We start from the raw sequence: 20125 nt of genomic DNA on the forward strand, positions 1-20125 counted from the left end.
CACCCTCTGCGGCCAACACGTTCCTCCAATCGAGGAACTGAAACGGTGGCCGTCGCCGGATGTCACTTTGATTGACAGCAGAAAGAGCCCAATGGCTGAGTGTGCCTCCTCCTTCTTTTCCTGATTTCCTAAGACGGGCATGATCTACTGCCCAATGGGCACGTAGGCCCGCCCCACGGCGTAGGCCCACCAATAAGTGGGGCGAAGGCCCTACCGCCCCCGACATCCTGGCCCCCTCCGCCATGCGCCGGCCGCAGGAGGTATTACAAGCTGGGCGCGGAGCAAAGCGTGCAGGCTGAGCGTTTCTAGTGCTTTCTTCGGCTGGAGAATAACGGCCTACGGCTGGGGATGGGAGGCGGTGTCGCCGCCGGAATGCGGGATTACCCCTTTGAGGCTTCCCACAGTGACTTGCAAAAGTCCAGTGAGACCGAGAGGGGGGGCGGGTCTAGGCAGAGTACAGAGCATGTGTTTCGCGTGGTGGCGACTGTTGTGTCGCCATCTTGGGTGCTGGCAGCGGAAACAGCTGTGTTAGCTTCCGGGCCTGGAGCAACGCCCCTCTCCAGTCTGGGATGAGTGCATCTGCGTCCAAAGCAGGAGTTAACGCGGGAACAGCCCTGGGAACGGGTTGCCACGGCAATGGTGGGACGCTGCTGGTGTGAGGGATGTGGCATAATTAGAGATTTTTGTTACCATAAAAACACCCCGAAGAGCTCCGCCTCCCCTCCCTGGTCTTCCCCGCCCAACCTCTCGCGAGTTGAGCCTTTCAGGAACTTTTCTCAGCTTCTGGTGTTCTCCAATCTCGTCCAGCCATCATCATCCTTGTGATTTTCAAACATTTGTTTATCCCCAGCATCACTTGGGGAACTTGTTAAACCCGCAAATTGTGAAGCCCCAGTCTAGAGATTCTAATTCACTTACCCTGGGATGGCGGCCTAATAACCTGCCTGCTTATTAAATGACTTGGGTAAATTTTATGCAGCTTGGTCCCAAGACCACATGTAGGCAATCGCTGAGTTGGGGTTTGTACTGCGTTGTTCCCAGCGGTGGGACAAAAAGGTGTCAACTCAAATTCTTGACTCTGGAGGATCCTAGTAATCTATCGATCCTTGTACAACTTAAGGAGGAGGCCAATTGGTAACTGGTTCAACGAGAGCACAGAGTCCGTCACGTATTCGGAGAGTTAGCAGGCTTCATTTGGGCGGTTTTGCAGATTACAAACCACTTTCACCACATAGAAATATACGCCGGCACCTGTTCATTGAGTCCTCAGAAAACTACCCAGCTAGTTACCCATTTAATACACTGATTCAAAGAGGACATGCTTTAGTGATTCCTTTTCCTACTTGTTTCCTGTAAATGCTAGAATATAAATACACACCACGAGGACTAGCATTTTGTCCATTAACTGTTGAGTCTTCAAAACCTAGAACAGTGCCTGGAACTTGGTAGACAATAAATACTGAATAACTGAAGGAGAGCTCAAGGAGGCAGGCCTGTGATTTCTGTTGAAAGCAGAAGTTAATACCTGAAGGAGTTGGTTTTGAAGGATAGGGCATATTATTAAGGAAATGAGAGACCGACTAGTCCCTGAACTAATAAGGCTATAAAGGTAAGAACTATTGGGTACGAAAGGAGTAGAAATGAGTTGTGATCAATAACTCTAAGAACATGCTAAGAGGTGGGGAGTTAGAAAGGAAATATTTAAAAACAAGACTCATAGAACTGAGCCTTGGCTGGTGTGGCTCAGTGGGTTGAGAGCCGGCCAGTGAACTTGAAGGTTGCCAGTTTGATTCCCAGCCAGGGCACATGCCTGGGTTGTGGGTCAGGTCCCCAGTAGGGGCCATGCTATGGGCAACCAATGGATGTTTCTCTCCCTCTCTTCTTTCCTTCCACTCTCTCTGAAAATAAGTAAATAAATAATTTAAAAACCATAGAACCGAAAGATATCAAGGCTAAAGTTACGGGGCTTAAATACATGACTGTGTTGAGGAGGTAGGTGTGGTTATTTGTTTGACACAGCAAATACAGAACAATTTTAAATCCTGACACACACACACACACACAGAGAAAAATAAACTGGGGAGTCAGAAAACCTTAGCTCCAACCAAACTGAGTTTTGGAAAAGTCCATTTGTGTTCTCCAAGTTTCCTTTCAGCTGTATAGCAGGCACCGGGTGCCTAGAACAAGAAATGAAGTCATATAGCCGGTATAGGACCAACGTGAAATCCAACAAGATAGATATTCGCTGAAATGGAACGGCCACTGCAGGTGGGAAGGCCACGTGGGGGAGGTGACGTGTGGTCTTCCACACAACTTTGAAAGCCTGAATTCATTTGGTCACTTTTTAATGACAGTTCCTTTTTTTTTAAGATTTTATTTATTTCTTTTTAGAGAGGGAAGGGAGGGAGAAAGAGAGAGAAACATCAATGTGCAGTTGCTGGGGGTCATGGCCTGCAACCCAGGCATGTACCCTGACTGAGAATCGAACCTGCAACACTTTGGTTCGCAGCCCGCGCTAAAACCACTGAGTTACACCAGCCAGGGGACAGTTCCTTTTTTTCAATCGCTTATTTTTATTGTATTTTTTCCCATGACAGTTATACCCCCTTCTACCTCTACCCACCCCCTCTCCCTGATGACTCAGTTTCTTGAGGTAGCACTCTTACCCGTCCTCCCCTTTCCTTTCTCATTTTTTTTTTCTGGGGTCCTGGGTGTGGAGGGAGTGGCAGGCACTGGGAGAGTTGGGGGGAGGCGCTTTATGTTAATTCTTAGAGGCGGGGTGGAGAGGTCTTTTGTTTTTGCCCAGTTCAGGGTCCTCTGCCTCCCCACTTCCAATACTGTGTTTAAAGTCGTATAAGAATTATTTCAGTGTACAGGGAGAAAGACGTAGCAGGAACTGTATTATCGAGTTAAAGGAACCCAATAATTGGTGTTAGAAAAGTTTACTGCTTAGCAGTTACACAAAAGGGAAAGACAGCCCTGGCTGGTGTGGCTCAGTGGATTGAGTGTCAGCCTGTGAACCAAAGGGTCACTGGTTAGATTCCCAGTCAGGGCACATGCCTGGGTTGCAGGCCAGGTCCTTTGTAGGGGCCACATGAGAGGCAACCACACATTGATGCTTCTGCCCCTCTCTTTCTCGCTCCCTTACCCTCTCTCTAAAAATAAATAAATAAAATCTTTTTAAAAAAAGGGAAAGACAAAGAATTGCTGGCCCGTTGCGAGGGCTGTGGAGGCTATTATCCAGATACAGAGAGAATGTCAGCGAGCTGCAGGCCATTGGGCCTGGCAGGGCATGGGCTCCCAGGACATTGAATGCTCCGCGGTTGGGAGCTGAGACAGAAAGACTGACTTCCACTCTGTCTGGAGTTCCAGATCAAGTCGGAGCAGGTGCACACCTTCTTCCCAGAATCCCCTGAGTAACCTTGCAAAATCCGGGGTGTGTCCTCCCAGGGAGCTCCCCTCCTCCCTCCCGCCTCCACACCTCCACCCTCTTTGCGGGGACAAGCTGTTAATAGGACGTTCACCTAAGAAGCAAAAGAAAGATCTCATGCTGATGTGTCATCCATCCTGGTGTGTCCATTAAAGCAGACCAAAAAGACCATTGGAAAAAGTGAGCACATGCACTTTCTCCCTGAGGGAGAGGCTGAGAGAGCCTTCTGTAGAACCGAGGCCTTGCCCCTGCAGCTCCAGGTTGCCCAAGAGAGAAGAGAGGGCTGCGGGGAGCCAGGAAGAGGGTTCGCTATAATGCACAGGCATTCCGGGCCATGAAAGGAGGTGGCTAACTGTGAAGTCTCCATTCGTCCTGGTTGTATCTGTTGACCCAGCTTCCTCTTCGGAAAAGCTGCTGAGGCACCAGCCGGCACAGCCGTCTTCCAGGCATGCTGCAAAGACAACACCTGCCAGGAAACCCTCTGAGAAGGGGACGTGGGAAGGTGGACTGGCTGGGACTGGATTTCTTCTGGAATAGCGGGAATTGCTTTTTCCCCTAAGAGGAAATGCAATCTCTCTGCTATTTTGGTCGTCCTTATTTTTCCCTTTCCAACTTCCATCTAGCCCAGAGGAATGGATGAGATGCCTGCCTGAGATTGCCTTACACCCTTCGGAGAGATTCTAGGATTACATCCCGTCAATAATAAACATTAGCGCGTCTTGCAAGGAAATCAGTTTGCCGCCTAATCCAGACATCTGGCACCTTTCTTACATGGTAAACATCATTAGCAAGCTTGTTACCGTTAAACCATCAAAACCAGTAAAGCTCTTCTGCAAGCCAGCCTGTCTTTCTGTGTACCCGTACCTGACCTGTCTGAGAAGGTTGCTTCTCCACTCTGGCTACACATTAGAATCACCTGATGGGGGGGGCTTTTTAAAAAAATATTAATGCCTGGCTGGTGTAGCTCAGTGGATTGAGCACAGGATGCGAACCAAAGTGTCGCAGGTTCGATTCTCAGTCAGGGTACATGCCTGGGTTGCAGGCCATGACCCCCAGCAACCGCACATTGATGTCTCTCCCTCCCTCCCTCTCTCTCTCTCTCTCTCTCTCTCTCTCTCCCTCCCCTCTCTAAAAATAAATAAATAAAATCTTTAAAAAATATTGATGTCCAGGTCCCATCCCTGGCCAGTTAAGTCCGCCTCCCAGAGCAGCCCTGGGCATCAGGATTTTGTAAAAGCTCCTCTGGTGATTCTGCTGTACAGCCAGAGAATCACTAGCTTGGAGCAGGGATCCCAGTTGAATGAAAAAGGACAACAGTAGGAATAATGCATGAGCACACACGAGAATCACCACCTGGAAAAGAATGCACCATTTCTCAATCCCATACTGCCCTCTCCCAGACCTGGCCCATGAAAGCACCTCCTTGTTCACTCATGTCTTGGCATAACATTTTATGAGGCTGACTTTGGCTGTCCGGTACGCCCTCACCACGTTGTCCCAAACTGTGGGAGGAATTGCTCTGTGCAGCAGCTCTCAGCGTGGCGCGGCGCAGTCAGGGAGGCGCTACCGTGAGGCGGTAGGAGTGGGTGTTTGGGACTCAGAGCTGTGTTCAAAAATCTGGCTCTGCCACTTGCTAGCCGGGGCCTCCGGAGTTAGGTGAAAATAACAATATACATATTTGAAGTTTAAATACCAGATCCTATGGCCCTCACCAGCATGGCTGACTTGGTTGGAGCGTCATTCCGTAAACCGAAAGGTTGCGGGTTTGGTCCCCTGGGGGGCGTGTTCAGGGAGCAGCCGATCGATGTTCTTCTAACATCGATGTTTCTCTTTCACTCTCTCGATCTCCCTTCCTCTCTCTCTGGAATCAATGGATATATCCTTGGGTGAGGGTTAAGAATAAAATTAAAAACATTAAAATCAGATCCTATGTGTAAAGCCACTGCTGCACAGAGCTGAGCTTGAGGTCCCTTCCTTGCCCGACTCTGCCCGCACTAGGACCTCATTCTCCCAGAGGAAGCCGAGTACATGGAAGAGAGCAGAGCCGTCCGTCGGTAGTGTGGCCCCCTGGACACCCGCCCTGCAGGCGGAGCAGGGAAGCTTGCGCTTTCTCTCTGGAGGCTACCACAAGCACACACACCCATGCCCCACACTCCGCACACACCTCCCCCTCTTGACAGTATAGCAGGAAGGAGAGAGAGAGACTGTTACCCAAGGGAGCTGTTTCTTCTTGTCACACAAGAACAGATGCCGAAATCCTAGGACAGACAGCGCAGCAATGTGGTGGCAAGAGGGTGAGTCAGAGGAAACAGAATGGTCTCACCTCCGAGATAAACCAAGGTCCAGAGGGGAACCTATTTGCATCACTTGCCTCCCAGAGATTCTGAAGGGCAGTGTGTGCGTGCACAAGCACACGTGTGTGTTTTCAGGCCCGACTCTGAGCTCAGCCACTCCACAGATGCCGGGTGAGAGGTGTGCACGCCCCCACCCCAGCGCACACCCCCCGCAGGGAGCAGGGAGCAGGGAGATATGCAGGCTGCGCTCTTTTTGAACCCGGCTCTGCCTTCCTCGGCCTGGGGAGGCTCCCCGGCTGCTCCTCTCCTGCTCCACCCGAACGCGCTCAGGTTCTGCCAGGCTGACACTGTACAGTCCCGAGCTGATGCTCTGAGCTTGACACTGCTCCAGCACTATGCACACTGAGTTTTATTTTCGCACAGAATCTCATTGAAGGGGCACCCTAGGCCCGGGGTCCTGAGAAAGAACAGGAGCCCTGGGGTCTCTATTGAGGGGGTTTAGGGCGCAGCCATCCACGAGGAGGATCTCTTCCTTGCAAGGTTCAACTCAAGGGCTCTGAACTGACATTCACCACAGCACTCAAGATGGAAAGAGGTCCTGGTGATTAAAACCAGAGCTGCCAAGTGATGGAGGTGGTGGCGAGAAGGCTTCTGTGGTCCTTAAGCTTCCTTCCCTGACCTTCTCTTGGTGCCAGCCCCTGTGCCCGTCTCCAGCACCTTCTCCTCCACGCCTCCTGTAGCTGACGCCTCCCCCGCCTCTCCCCACCGAGCCACGCCAGCTCCCTAAGGCCCCGGTCTTCCTAGGTCTTCCTCCCTCCCTCCCTTCTTCCGCAAACTGACCATCCCCCTTTGGGTGCCACATATACTACACACAAGCTAGGAGGCTTTTCTGTATGTATGCACTAAAAAATGGGCCAGCTCACAGAAGTGTCAAGGGATCAAAATAATCAAGTCAGTGTTTTTAACAACACACCAGGCTGACATGACCATTGACTGACACAGCTTCTGATGACTCGAAAGCCAAAGAAAACACTGCCTGTCCCTCCCCCAACCCCCATGGCACCGAGTAGTGTCGGTGAGTGTTCACTGTGACAGCTCTGACAGCCTGCGAGGAAGGACAGCCTCAGGTGTGCCTTCTAAAGCATGGAAAGAAGTTCAAGCGTTTTCTCCAGACGTTTGCATGGCTTCCTCCCTCACCTCCTTCAGCTCTTTCTCCAAATGCCACCTTCTGGAAGGTTCTCCCCAGTGACACCAAGGAGAACGGTGTTCTGCCCTGCTCCCCTCGGCCCTCCCATTCCCCATCCCCATCCCGCTCCATTCTCCGTCCTTGCGCGTACCAACATCTTACGTAACATCCACTGTTTATTTTCTGTCTTGCACACAAACAGCAACATTTGAATCTAAACTCCATGAGAGCAAAGACTGTTTGTTTTTTCCACTCTCAAAGCCCAGGGACTCATCAAGCACTCCATAAACATTTGTACAGAACACAAAATATGGTTTCATTGATAAGTACATTTCAATTATTTGTTTAAAATAGGTCGTCTGAGTATTTACACGCGATCTCCTTCATCCCAAATTCATTTACTCATTCACTTCCTCCTCACATGCTTATTAAGTACCTGTCCTGCGTTGGGCCCTGGGTGGGGCGGGAGTGGGGGTGCGGGGCAGAGGGCAGGAACTCCACAGTGAACAAGATAGACGTCATTTCTGTTCTCAGAGGACTCAGCCTCTGATGAGGAGAAGGATCCTACACATCTGTAAACAAATTCGTAAAAATAATATTTAGAGATTGAGAAAAGGGCGATGTAAGAAATGAGTAGGGTGCTGAGTTAGAGAATGTGGCAGGAGAGACGGTTGGGAGGACGTCAGAGACGGTCTTTTGGTGACAACACCGAAGTGGGGACTTGAGGAACGGGAAGACCGGACCCGCGCCGCGGAGGGAGGCCCCGTTCGGCGGCCTCTGCGGCCAGTGCCACTGGTGCCCCGCGCAACAGGCCTTGAACAGAAGCACGGGGGGATGTCCAGCCTGAACCTTGGATGCTATCTCCCTCGGCTGTTTATTAGCTATACAATCCGGAAAAGGTCTGAGCCTCCCTTCCCTTAAAATGGGGGTGGAAACACCTCCCTCACAGGTGTGGGTATATTAGGTAATGCATGTGAGTGTTTGAGTGCAAAATACACGCCCGGCGGTTTTAAGAGGAAATGGGTAAGCACTGTTCACTCTGTAGCGTTGGAGCGTGAGTTTCCCACTGGCCCCGAGGACCCTGAAGGGAAAGCATGTGTTCTGGTATCGCTTCAACCCAAGAAGCCGAAGCGTGGCAAAGCCTGATGCCATTGGTGCGGAGCATCGGTGCTACTAGGCGTCTGTCTGTCTTGCTTTAGGTTGTGTCCTATGTCTTGGGAGACTGCAGAGGGTCCCCAGGAACCATGGGCTTCCTGGGAGGAAGTGGAAGGCGTGGGAGAACCTTCCAGGAACGGAGGGTCTCTCCAGAGCTGTCCTCCTCTGCTCTCACCGCTGTCACTGTCCCTGAGACCCGATTGTATTTGTCCGCCCGGCACCTAGCAGTAAAGAGACGAAACCGGACTTTGCTGTGTTTTCTTGCTGTCCCCAGGATAGCCTTTGGACACGGGTGCAAACAAACCCACAGGCCAGAAAGGAGGCAGGAGGGGACGCAGAGGGGGCTGGTGTGGGACAGACGGAGAAAGGACTTTCAAGAGGGGAAAGGAGCCGAGAAGGAGAGAAGTGAGAGGTGGGGGAAGGAGAGCTGGGGTGTGGGGCGCAGGGGGAGGGGGGTAAGAGAAAGGAGGGAGGGCGAGAAAGAGGAAAGGGCCTCAGGGAAAAGGAAAGGCAGGCACAGAGCGAGGGAAAGGGAGGGCGGTGGCCTCCAGGGGGGTGGGGGGCGGCCCGGTGGGCCGGGCGGGCTCGGGGGCGGGGCGGCGGGAGGCGCTGTCAGCGCAGGGCGGCGAGCGGAATGCAGCGGCCCGAGGCCTGGCCACGTCCGCACCCGGGGGAGGGGGCCGCGGCCGCCCAGGCCGGGGGCGCGGCACCGCCCGCCCGAGCCGGGGAGCCCGCGGGGTCGCGGGTACGGAGCAGGCGGGCGGGCGCCAGGGTCCGGGGGGCAGGAATCGGGGCCGGGGTGGGGTTGAGCGGGGGCAGCCAACTCACAACTCGCACGCCTGGCGCCGGGAACTTGGTGCCACCACTGAGCAGCGCTGGGAGGGGCCCGGGCCGGGCCGGCGAGAAAAAGTTCCCGCGGGCGTGGACTCGCCAGGAGGCCTGTCCTGAAAGTCCGCGTGGGGCTGAAGTTCTGGATCAGTTCAGAGCAGCGATGGAGACAGCTTGGGGGTGGGGTGGACTGAGATTCTGCAGGGAGGGGGAAGGTGCTCGCAGGGGCGGTGGGCGGATGTGCGCGCTTCGGGGCCCGCCCGCGTCAGGGGGCTGGGGGCGCGCTCCGAGAGTGAGGCCAGCCTCGCCCCGAGCTCCGCTGGAAGGAGGAGGCGCACCGCTGTCCCCCCGGCCCAGGTTCTGTGATACACTCCGACTCGGGCTCTGCGGCAGTCAGTGCATGACAGAACTTGGGCCCGGGCGGACCTTCCGCACTCACCGTGCAGCGCGCCCGCCAGGGGCCTGCAGTGGAACATCCGCGGGGGGGGGGGGGGGGGGGGGCGGGGGACAGGACAGGACAGGAGGCAGCCCATGTGGCACAGGGTTGGGCAAGAACCAGCTATGAACCTTTGGGGCTGGGTTCGCTGGACCCTGATCGTGGACTCCTGGGGCCAGCAGATCCCATAAAGTCAATGACGGGGTATTTGCCTTGAGTCAGGGGCCAATGGACTCCCCCACCCCGCCCCGTGTCAGTTGCAGGAACCTTCTCTCTACACCATCAAGGCTGTTTTCATCCTAGATAATGACGGACACCGCCTGCTGGCCAAGGTAACCTCCCACCCTGACCCGAGGGCCCCTGAAAACTGAGTTACTGCCCCGAGAACAGAAGCCCCCAGCCAGCTGACTCCTGTCTCAGGAGAGACCCCACTGCGGGCTCTGTGACTCGGAGCGGCTCAGCTTAGACCCTCCAAGGGTCACTGTGTCCACCCTCCTGCCTTGTCAGATGGCTGGACCCTGGACGGGGGAGGGCGCCTCCCAGTCTCTAATCCTGTCCCCTCAACTGTCTTCTCGTCATCCTTTCAAGTGGCCAGCTGGGCCTTGAGCTCGGGCAGGAACTCCCCGGGGGTCAATAGCGTGTTCAGCCTGGGGCCCAGGAATTCTAGTCCCCACATTTTAAACAAGCAACCTGTACTTTTCTCCCATAGCTCAGTAAACACTCAGGATTTAGTCTGAGGAGTCTCAGAACTCAGCACCAGTCAGGGTTTCAGAGACCACATGCACAGTTCGACTCTTTCACAAATGAGGAAAACTCGGTCTAGAGAAGCTACGTGAGGTGCCTGGGCTCACGAGTGTTGATGTCAGAACAGAGGGCTGAGCTCAGGTATTTTGCCTTGGAGCTCAGGAGGATGGCTGTCACTGCACGAACATGTCAGTCCCCTGGCACCTGTCCCAGTGACTATGGCCTGGGGAAACCAAAGCAGGATAATCCAAAAGTGACTGCCGACCATCAGTACGACTAACTATAGTAGGGATGCAGCATGTAAACTAGCTATGAAATACATCACAGTGTTTGTTTGTTTGTTTGTTTGTTTGGGGCTGAAACTTTTTGTCTTCATGCCTGTAGTGGTCGGCAGGGAGACAGTTTGCCCACAGTTGGGTACTAAGTGGCATAATCCACATCCAGAAAATTGAAAGCCGAGCTCACCATACCCTGCCTCACCACACCTTTCCCCAGAGGTGGACTGGCAGTGCCAGAGGTTTTAGGACCCCCTCCCAGAAGGGCACGTCCATGTTCGGGTTAAGAAATGGAGTCAGAGAGAGAGGCTCAGGAAACCCTGGCAACATGCCGCCAATTTCATCGTGCAATTTATGCCGGGAACGCTTCCTTAGATATGTCATCGTCACAACGCCCTGCCGGAAGTCGGCTGTCCTTGGCATTGCGTCCCAGTTCCGCCTCTCCAGCTGGGAGGTGTCAGGGAAGTTCCCCAGACCTTTCCCACCTCAGCCCCATCAGTGCAATGGGGACGGTAAAGTGGCTGCCAGGACTGTTACTGTACTGTTGCAGGCCCCCCGGGCTCAGCCCCCTTTCCTGCAGACTCAGGCTCACGTGGACTCTAGGTGACGACTTGGTGGCCACCCCAGTCCCCAGCACGCCGCACGTTTGCTCAGCGTCCAAACGCCTCCAAGCATCGGGAGACAGCTTCAAAAATAGGCCTCAAAGTGTCTCCACTTTTCACTACTCTCTTTGCTTAGAACTGGCGTTTCCGGGGAACAGTGTGAGCTGTCGGGCCTGGAGGGCAGTGAGATGGGACCGTGGGCCGGCGCCTGCCGCTCCCTGCCACCCGAGCCTGGAGTGCCCAGACTCTGTGGGACGGCTCTCACCCCTTCTCCTTCCCTTTCTCGTAGTATTATGATGACACGTTTCCCTCCACGAAGGAGCAGATGGCCTTCGAGAAAAATGTCTTCAATAAGACCAGTCGGACGGACAGTAAGTGTCCTCCTCTTCCTCACCCGGTGCTCTCAGGCACTCACTGTCCCCTTCTCCGTCTGGACACATCTGTCCCCTGGACACACACAGGCCACTTCCTTTTCTTCGGCGGCTCTTTTTCCCCTGCCTAGCTGTTCATCTCTACCTCCAGGGAACCCCCCACCCCCATGCCGCTCACACCTCCCACCCCCAACACACCTGGACCCCTCCCGGCGGAAGAGGCCAGCTGAGTTGTGGGGCTGGTCCAAGGCATTGCACACGGTGGGAGGGGCGTGGAAGGTGGACCTTGAACTGGGTGTGTTGATTCCTCAGAACGAGGTAGTTGCTAGAAAAAGAGGGCGGAGGGAAGGACAGAGAGTAGCCCTGGTGGTGTCCCTGGGTCTAGTCTTACCGAGGGTTCCCTGGGCAGGGAAGAGGGAGGCAGGGAGGGAGAGGTCAGAGCTGGAGACGGGGAGGAGGGGCCAGGCCGGGGTGGGGCGGCCAGAGCTGAACGTCGCCCCCAACTTCTAGGTGAGATCGCGTTTTTCGGGGGCATGACCATCGTCTACAAGAGCAGTATTGACCTCTTCCTGTACGTGGTGGGCTCGTCCTACGAGAACGAGGTGAATTCAGGGGTTGGGGTGACAAAGAGGGTCTGTCTGTGGGCAGAGTGGCTTGGAGTCTGGGGTGGAAGCTGGGTTCCGGTGCCGGTTCCTGGGACCCAAAAGGGAGTGGAGTCAGTCCAGGTTTTGTGGAACCAGAGGACATCCCCTTTGGTGGAACCCCTTTACAGAAAGGACACACACCAGCACAGAGTGAGGGGCGGGGCCACAGAGGGGCCGTACAAGGGAGGGCATCAGTAGGTCCCATTGGTGCCCCTTGTTCTAGACGCTGGGGGTCGGTCAGCAGCCACGGTGGTTCTTTCTGGGACAAGACATACCCGTCATGCCCCTTAGGTTCCTTAGGAACAAGCAATGCCACTCTCTGCAGGAGCCTCTAGTTCTTTCTTTCTATTTATTTATTTATTTTTAGAGAGAGGGGAAGAGAAGGAAAAAGAGAGGAAGAGAAACATCCATGTGTGGTTTCCCCCACATGCTCCCCACTGGAGACCTGGCCTGCAACCCAGGCATGTGCCCTGACCGGGAATCGAACCGGCGACCCTTTGGTTCACAGGCCCATACTCAGTCCACTGAGCCACACCAGCCAGGGCTATTTCTTTTTAAATCATCTCTACAGAAGGGTACACTCCGTGTCCCACAGGGGGGCGCTCTCGTGCTCCCCGCCCGTACACAGGAAGGAGGCATTCTCCAAGGGCAAGCTGCAGCCGGGCTCCAGGCTTGTTGTCCCAGAAAGGGACAAGTTGCCCTGCAGGTAGACTCTGAGGTCTCCTTTTGGCCTTCCCAGCCTCACGCTCTCTCATTCTCCTCCCGCGCCTGCCCTCCCCCAGCTGATGCTCATGTCCGTTCTCACCTGCCTGTTTGAGTCCCTGAACCACATGTTAAGGTGAGTGAGGTTCTCCGCCCTTCAAGCCCCACCCCCCGCCCGTGCTTTCATAGGTCACAGAGGCAGGGCCTTTCCTCCCTGCTTTTGTCCCGAAGTCCCTACAAAACTAAGGCTGGAGCCAGAGCATCCCCCGCAAGGCCTCTGCCGTTACCTAGCCACCATGGTACTGCCCAGAGCAGAGCCCTGTGAGGGTGCGTCCAGAAAACGGGGCCTGGAGAAGCTAAAGGACTTGCCTGAGGTTGCAGATGGTTTATATGAGAAGAGAGACTCAAACTCAGGCTTTCTGACTTGAAGCTCGGGGTGGTTTTCACTGGATCCCCATTCTGTTATCTGGTGTCTACTCCAGTGAGCATGACCTGGGGAAACCAAACTAGGATCATCCGAGAATAAATAAATTCCCCGGTCCACACAACTGACTATAGTAAAGCTATAGCATCAAAGTCAGCTATGAGATGCACTAGGGGTTCCATGGGGGGCACTGTGTCTACGCCCCAAGGGTGAGAACTTGGGCAAGGAGCGCTTCCGGAAACAGGCCTGTCCCCTGCTCAGGAGTCCCAAGCCCAGGTGCTGCCCTCACTGCCCTTGACCTTGTCCTTCCCATTGCTTGTTGGGGGTGTGGCGAGGTATAGGTGGAGAGGGGGGCCTGTCTCACCTGGGCAGGGGCCTGGCTCCTCCCGGCCAGGGGAGGCTCAGGAGCCGTGTCCCCTTCAGGAAGAACGTGGAGAAGCGCTGGCTGCTGGAGAACATGGACGGAGCCTTCCTGGTGCTGGACGAGATTGTGGACGGCGGGTGAGGAGCAGGTGGTCGGGGAGCCTCACGGTGGGAGGTGCCTTTGAAGGTCACTCGCTCCAGATTGCACCCAGCACACCGCTGGCTCTCTCGGGGCCGACTCCTCCCTCCCTTCCCCCAGCATATCCCCGGTGATCTCATCCCCCCACCCCACTCACGAGGATGGAGGTTGGTGTCCGCGTTAGCCAAAGTCAAGCAAACAAGAAAGGAATCTGACGTCCAACTGTGGCTGACTGTGGAAGAGGCAGGGTTCGGGGGGAGTGGTGTGCTCTCCAGGGCCCGGGAGAAGCAGGCAGCAGACGCCGGCCCCTCCCTAGAAGGGCTTCATCCTGGCAGAGCCCTGCCTCGTCCACGCCTCCCACTCACAGAGCTCCATTCCCACGTCGGCTAGACGCGTGCCCTGGGCCAGTCACTTATTCCCCCTGAGCCTCACTCTCCCCATCTTTCAAATGGGGATATAAAGGAACTACGTCGCAGGGGGCGGGGAGGAAATAAGGGGGTGCTAGTGAAGCCCCTGGTTCTCCTTCAACAAGTGTCACCTGCTGTTGGGGTGCCATTATGTCCTTGGAAGCTGGGTGCCCTTTTGACAAGGGTTGGTTAGTGAATTTCTATGGGAGGCAGTAATTGGGGAGAAAAAGACGTTCCGGCCGGCTGTAGAGCAAAGAATAGTAGAAACTGATCATCTTAAAAACATCCACGCTCCTTTATCATTACACCCATTGTAGAGGTGAGGAAACAGAGACTCAGAGATCAAGTGGCTTGCCCAAGGTCACACGGCAGGGCCAAGAGCCAAAGCCGCAGGCCTGGTTCCACAGCACCGTGCCACGTGCCCAGGGGCCAGGCTGCTCTGGGACGTGGGGTGGTGGAATCCCCCCCCTTCTCTCCCTGTTGACTGCCTGCTCCTGCAAGGCCTGGGGCTACTTCCCGGGCCCCCGAAAGAGAGTGGAGTAAGCCCAGGTTTTGTGGAGCCAGGAGGACATCCCATTTGGTGGAACCTCTTTGCGGAGAGCACACACACAGAACCACAAAGTGAGGGGCGGAGCCCGGGAAGGGCCCTGACAAGGGAGGTCATACGCTGTGTGGGGTTCTGGGTCTGTGTCCCCAGCAGGCCCAGTTTCTGCCCCTCCAGTAGCTCTCAGTTTCCCCTCCCAGGAAAATCAGGGAATCGTCAGCCAAGTCAATGCCTCAATCAGAGCATTGGCCTGGGGTGCTTCCGTCTTTGTGGAGGCAAGACCTCTGCTGAGGGAACCTGGAACTGGGGGTGCCCCAGAAATAGGGCCTGGAGAACTGGAGAAGGCGCCCAGGAAATGTTTCCTCACTCCCCAGGGCTGGTACAGAGATACATGTAGGCTTCTGCCCTGGAGGAGCCTCAAGGCGGGTTGGGGGGTGGAGCCTCATGGGGGAGGAGCTTCATAGGGGGAGGAGCCTCACCCAGACCCTGTGTCTTCTGTGCCTCCCACAAAGAGGCCCTCCCACCCGCACCCACACATGCCCCCGCAAATGACCACACAGCACCCCAAGATGCCATGCAAGAGTGCGGCTAGCTGAAAAAGGTCTTGATATCTGGGTCCATCAAAAGGGAAGATAGATTCTGATTTTTAGAATTCCATTTCTTTTGTCTATGGCATAGACTAATAGTGAAGCCAGCTCAGCTAGAGACCCCAAGGCACCTCCCTTCCCTTGCTGCGTCTGAACCCATCCCTGACCCAGAAGGGACCGCAGACTTTTGAGAGCACCCGGTTTTTGAGCCCCTGCTTTTGACACCCCAATTGTCCTGGACTGGACTCCCTCGATTTCACAGCTTTTGCCCAAAGACAACCAAGCGTGAGACCACCAGGTTTGAAATGTAGAGACGCCAGAGCTGAGGGAGTGTAGGGAGAGTCCTGGCTGGAGGAGCTCCAGGGGGAAGGAGCCCGGAGGGGGGATGTTGCAGGGTACGGCGGCTGAGGGCAGAGGCTTTCGCACGGAGCGGTGGCAGAGGGGAGAATCACGTCGCCGACTTTCCTCCCGGTTTCTCTCTCATCTTGCAGCGTGATTCTGGAGAGCGACCCCCAGCAGGTGATCCAGAAAGTGAATTTTAGGGTAAGAGCCTTCCTCCATGCCCCCTCCTCTCCTCTAGGCTGCCCTCGCCGTCCTCCTCTCCCGCTGTCCGTCCTCCCTGTGCATGCGGCTGTGAGGGCCAGCGGTGGGAGCCCCAGGTCCTCCAGCAGAAGCAACCCCCCCGCCCCCCCCCCCCCCGCAATGCACTCGTGGGGGCGTGGCAGTTCGGGGCGTGGCCGTTAGTAGAAGACACCTCCTGTCCCCTTCCCCTGTGGAAGCCCCAAGCACCTCACCACCCTCCCTGGTGGGAAGCACAGACTGGAGAAATAAACTCTCAAAGAGACACCAGGTGGCTGCCTCGGCCTTGAGCTTGGGGAGTGGGGCTCTAGATAGAACCGCCCTGCCTAGTTTGGCTTTCCTGTTGGAATGAAACCTTTTCTACCAACTTCATTCCCTTACTCTCCATGCATCATAGACAGGGCCGGGGGGCAAGGGGCAGGTCCTGGCGTCCACTAACGGGTGATACAGGTCTGGTCCTGGATCCTCCTGACCACCGCATTGCTCGCCACCACCCCGAGCCCCTCCGTCTCCCTTTCCAAACCCAGTCCTCTCGCCCCGACCTGACCACCCTGTGACACTGCTTCCCCACAGGCAGATGACAGCGGCTTGACTGAACAGAGCGTGGCCCAGGTAGGTCCCCAACATCTGCCTTGGACTCCAGGGAGGAGAGCGGAGCCTCCCAGGGGACCCAGCGGGGGCTATCAAGGCTGAGAGGTCAGGGTGTGGGGGGGAAGAGGCAGTGACAGGCCATCTGTTGGGGACAGTCACAGGGGGCCTCTAGCGACGCTGAGGTGGTGCTGAGCTGGGCATTAATAATTGATGCCCAGTCCTCACTGGTAACCACCTCCTCTCCTGGCTCAGTATTGTTAGGCTGAACCCCTGGGGTAGTAAGCTTCCCACCCTGGAGATGGCTGAGTCACTTGTCCCCCAATGCAATCTGAGGACTCAGGTCCCCGATTCTCCCCCTAGCCCGGAAAGGATGACAAACAGGAGTTCTCCTCCAAACCCTCGCCCCTCCACGCTGAGGTCCAAGCTGGAATTGTTACGGGACCTTGAAGCCTGTGATAGCATCTAACTTTCTCCCCGCCTCACTTGCCACCTAACCCCTGAGTGACCTGGCTGAGGAAAAGGCCCCTGCATGGTCCTGTCTGGGGGTGCATGGTCCTGTCTGGGGTGCATGGTCCTTTCTGGGGGTGCATGTGGGGCAAGGGGGAGGTCCCCGGATCTGCGGCTGGACTTGTTCCCAGCTGCACAAACTTCCTGCTCGTCAGGCTGACCACTCGCCCTCTGTTCTGTCCGCCCTCAGGTCTCCCTGCACAGACTAATCCTGAGTTTACGGAGCTTCCTGCCCTGGCACTAACCACCTCCTGCTGTGGTGGCCCAGGCCGAGATGGGTGCATAATGTCCCGTGTGGAGCCCCAGGTGTGGCGCCCACTTTCCTGTCACTGTTCTTGGTGCCCACCCTGCCACTCCCTCCTCCTGAGTCCCCAGGCGCCCTCACAACCTGCTGGGAGGAGCGCAGCCCCGTGGCAGTTTTCTGACCCAAAGAGGTTAGGGAGCATGGCAGAGTGGATAAGGACATGGGCACTGGTGTGAGTCACCCCAGTGTGTCTGTTCCACTCTACCCCCTAGAATCTGGGTGACCTGGGCAAGCCCCTCAGCCTCTCACAGCCTCACATGATCAGGGCGAGCTCCTCACGGAGTTATTAGGAGAAACGGATGAGCTAACGCGTGGAAAACCCTTTGCTCCTATTTTTCCAGAGGGGGGTAGAATGAAGATGCAGCACTTTCAGTGGAATTATTGAGTAAAAACCAGGGAAGATGCAGAGAGTGAGTGGGAGACGAAACGAGGAGGAGGCTAGGGTCTGGCCAGAAGCAGGAGAACCCCCAGGGCCAGGCGGTCCCTGAGAGAGGAAGGGAGGCTGTGCAGAAAGAAGGGACAGACAGATTGGGATGAGCCTTCCAAAGGGAGTGAGGCTTGGTGGCTGGAGGGACAACCTGTGTGTGTGCACATTTGTGGGGATTTGCATAAGCACCGGACTGAGCCTGTTTTCTCAGCTGCAGGGGACTCGATGAACAATCTGAGTGCAGGTGTCCCGAGGCAGCCTGTGGGCAGTCCCCCTCTGCCAGCTGTGCCACATCAGCAGTGTGTTGGGGTGGGGCGTGGAGGACAGACACGCTGCCAGCCAGGGCCAGCCCTAGAGTTTTGCTGAGGTGTCTGGGCTCAGAAGTGTCAGGCCTGGCCCCAGTTCCTGCCTGGACGTGGCACTGTGGGCGGCAGCTAGCACGACGGGGTATGGGAAAGCCGGGCCTCGGGCAACACCCACCGCTGCGGATGCAGACACCAGCAGAGGGCTGGGCAGGTCTGGGCCTGGGCTGGGAGCTGGCTGCAGCCAGTTTGGACTGCTCTTTCTCCGGCTGGCCTGGCCCAGCTGAAGTCAGGCAGAGATGAGCTGCTGCCACCTAGTGGCCGGGAGTTGCAGGGACACATAAGGAAGGTGGGCTGCAGACCTCCCTCTCACTGCGGTATCGAGGTACTTGACACGCTCCCAAATTCTCTCCTCCTTCCTCCCACCTCCAGGTTCTTCAGTCTGCCAAGGAACAAATTAAATGGTCGTTACTGAAATGAAGGCTGTGCATTTGAGGCTCCCTCCCCCAGATAATTTCCCTGATCCTGGCAAACAACTCAAAGACCCCAGGGGACAGAAGACACCCCTCTGTATCCCCAGGCCCTCCCAGAACGGACTCCTGAAGCTTCTGGCCGGGGACTCTGAAATGAAGAGATTTGGCTTTAGCACTGAGTCACCCCTCCTCATTGCCCTGGCCTGCCCCTCGGGCTGTGAGACCCAGCTGACCCGCCTTAACTCAGACCTCAGGCATCCCTGACCCCAGAGCCCAAATAAACCTGCTGTCCCCTGCTCGTGGTCTCCTTCTCTGTTGGCCTGGGTTGTGTGTGTGTGTGTGTGTGTGTGTTCGTTCTGCTAAGGGCTCCTGCACTTTCTGTGCCTTGCCCTTAGGCTGCCCCTCACCAGGGCGTATCCCAGTGGTTGTGGGACTGGAGAGAGGTGGGTCAAGGGAAAGGGGACAGTTTAACATAGTGAGGGGGTGTGACACGAATACCACCCGGGCCCGTATGTGACAGTATGATTGTGTGATACAGTGAAAGGGTAGTAACAGGGGGAATGGTGCATGTTCAGGAAAAGGAGACAAAAGAGGGCGCACACCCGGTGGACCCGCTGGGGATTCTTTGAGTCATTTTCCTATTACCAGCCTCCAGAAGGGAAGGGCGTAAGGCTTCCTCTGGACAAACTGAGGAACAGCACGCCTGTTTTTCTTGGCATGGCTGGGACTGCGGAATTCCTACACTGGCACATACCTTGGGCACTAGAGCCCCGCGAGCTTATCAAAGCTGGGACCGGATGCTGGGGGCGAGGAAGCATCAGCCAGCACCATCCCCAGCCCCCGTGCATTTGTATCCAGAGACCCCAGTGCATTCCAGAGGGTGCGAAGAATTGCAGATCCAGTGGGAGAGAAGGGAGGGGAGAGACATCGGCGGCAAACGAGAAGGATGGAGTGACTTTCTGGGAGACGCGACTCCTCTTTTCTGTCTCCGTCCCAGAACCCCCTGTTTCTCCCATTCTTTCTCCGACGCGTACACTTTCTGCGTCTATGTACTTAAATTCCCGGAGTGTCTAGCGTTCATTTCCCGGAGAACGTGTTTCCCTTGGATACCCTGTTAACTGAAGCCGCCAGTCCACGCCCCGTCCCGGCACCGCCCCTCGCTGGCGCCCAAGCCGGGAGCTCCGCCCCAGGACCGCATCCGCAATCCTGTAGCGCCACCTGGAGGGAAAGGAGGGAAACGCACTCCCTCTGGGTCCCGTCCTCGTGACTAACTCCGCCCCTCAGGGAGGAACCGACCCTGCTCCCCCCCCTGACGGTGGTGGGCTCCTACGCCAAGGACTGAGAGCGCTGCACTAGCAATCAGCTTGCTTGACCCGCCCTGCAAGTTCCGCGCCAGCCGCTACGGTAAGAAAGTGGCGAGCCCTGTGTTAATTGAAGCCTTGCGGGTTTCACGTCCTCCGTTATAAAACTCTCTTAGATTGGATATTTATAATGGGCATGAGTACTTCTGTAATTAGAGAAAACGATAAAGATATAATTATGTAAACATCTACATTGTAACATATACATACAATGTAAACATACATATAATGTAACATATACATACAATGTAAACATATACATTGTAAACACCGTGTACATAATCGTTTCCAGTAAATAATGCAAAAAGGCAACTCTAAAAGGGAACAAAGAGTATGCAATTAAATGCTGTAGAGTTCAGGGGCCAGTGTGGCGACGGGAAATGAAAAATTCTCCAGAAATACTTTGGCAAATACGCGACCTCATCCGGCTCCATCCACCGCCTCTGAAAG

At 55.5% G+C, this 20125-nt stretch overlaps 1 protein-coding gene across 3 annotated transcripts; it reads left to right on the top strand.

Moving 5' to 3' along the window:
• The first annotated feature begins 8671 nt into the window (after positions 1–8671).
• COPZ2 (COPI coat complex subunit zeta 2) lies at positions 8672–18612 on the top strand. 3 transcript variants are annotated; one of them, XM_028520295.2, is made up of 9 exons: positions 8672–8810; positions 9587–9661; positions 11240–11321; positions 11832–11923; positions 12748–12803; positions 13515–13592; positions 15623–15674; positions 16284–16322; positions 18274–18612. In XM_028520295.2, exons 1-9 carry the CDS (start codon positions 8700–8702, stop codon positions 18319–18321), a joined length of 633 nt encoding a protein of 210 aa, XP_028376096.1. In that variant the 5' UTR covers positions 8672–8699; the 3' UTR covers positions 18322–18612. The 3 variants fall into 3 exon arrangements, with proteins under 3 accessions (XP_028376096.1, XP_035889716.1, XP_035889717.1); XM_036033823.1 differs by lacking the exon at positions 18274–18612 and adding an exon at positions 16999–18267; XM_036033824.1 differs by lacking the exon at positions 16284–16322.
• The last annotated feature ends 1513 nt before the right edge of the window (positions 18613–20125 follow it).

Source organism: Phyllostomus discolor, chromosome 8 (genome assembly GCF_004126475.2).
Source record: "Phyllostomus discolor isolate MPI-MPIP mPhyDis1 chromosome 8, mPhyDis1.pri.v3, whole genome shotgun sequence".
In the NCBI taxonomy this organism is placed as follows: Eukaryota; Metazoa; Chordata; class Mammalia; order Chiroptera; family Phyllostomidae; genus Phyllostomus; species Phyllostomus discolor.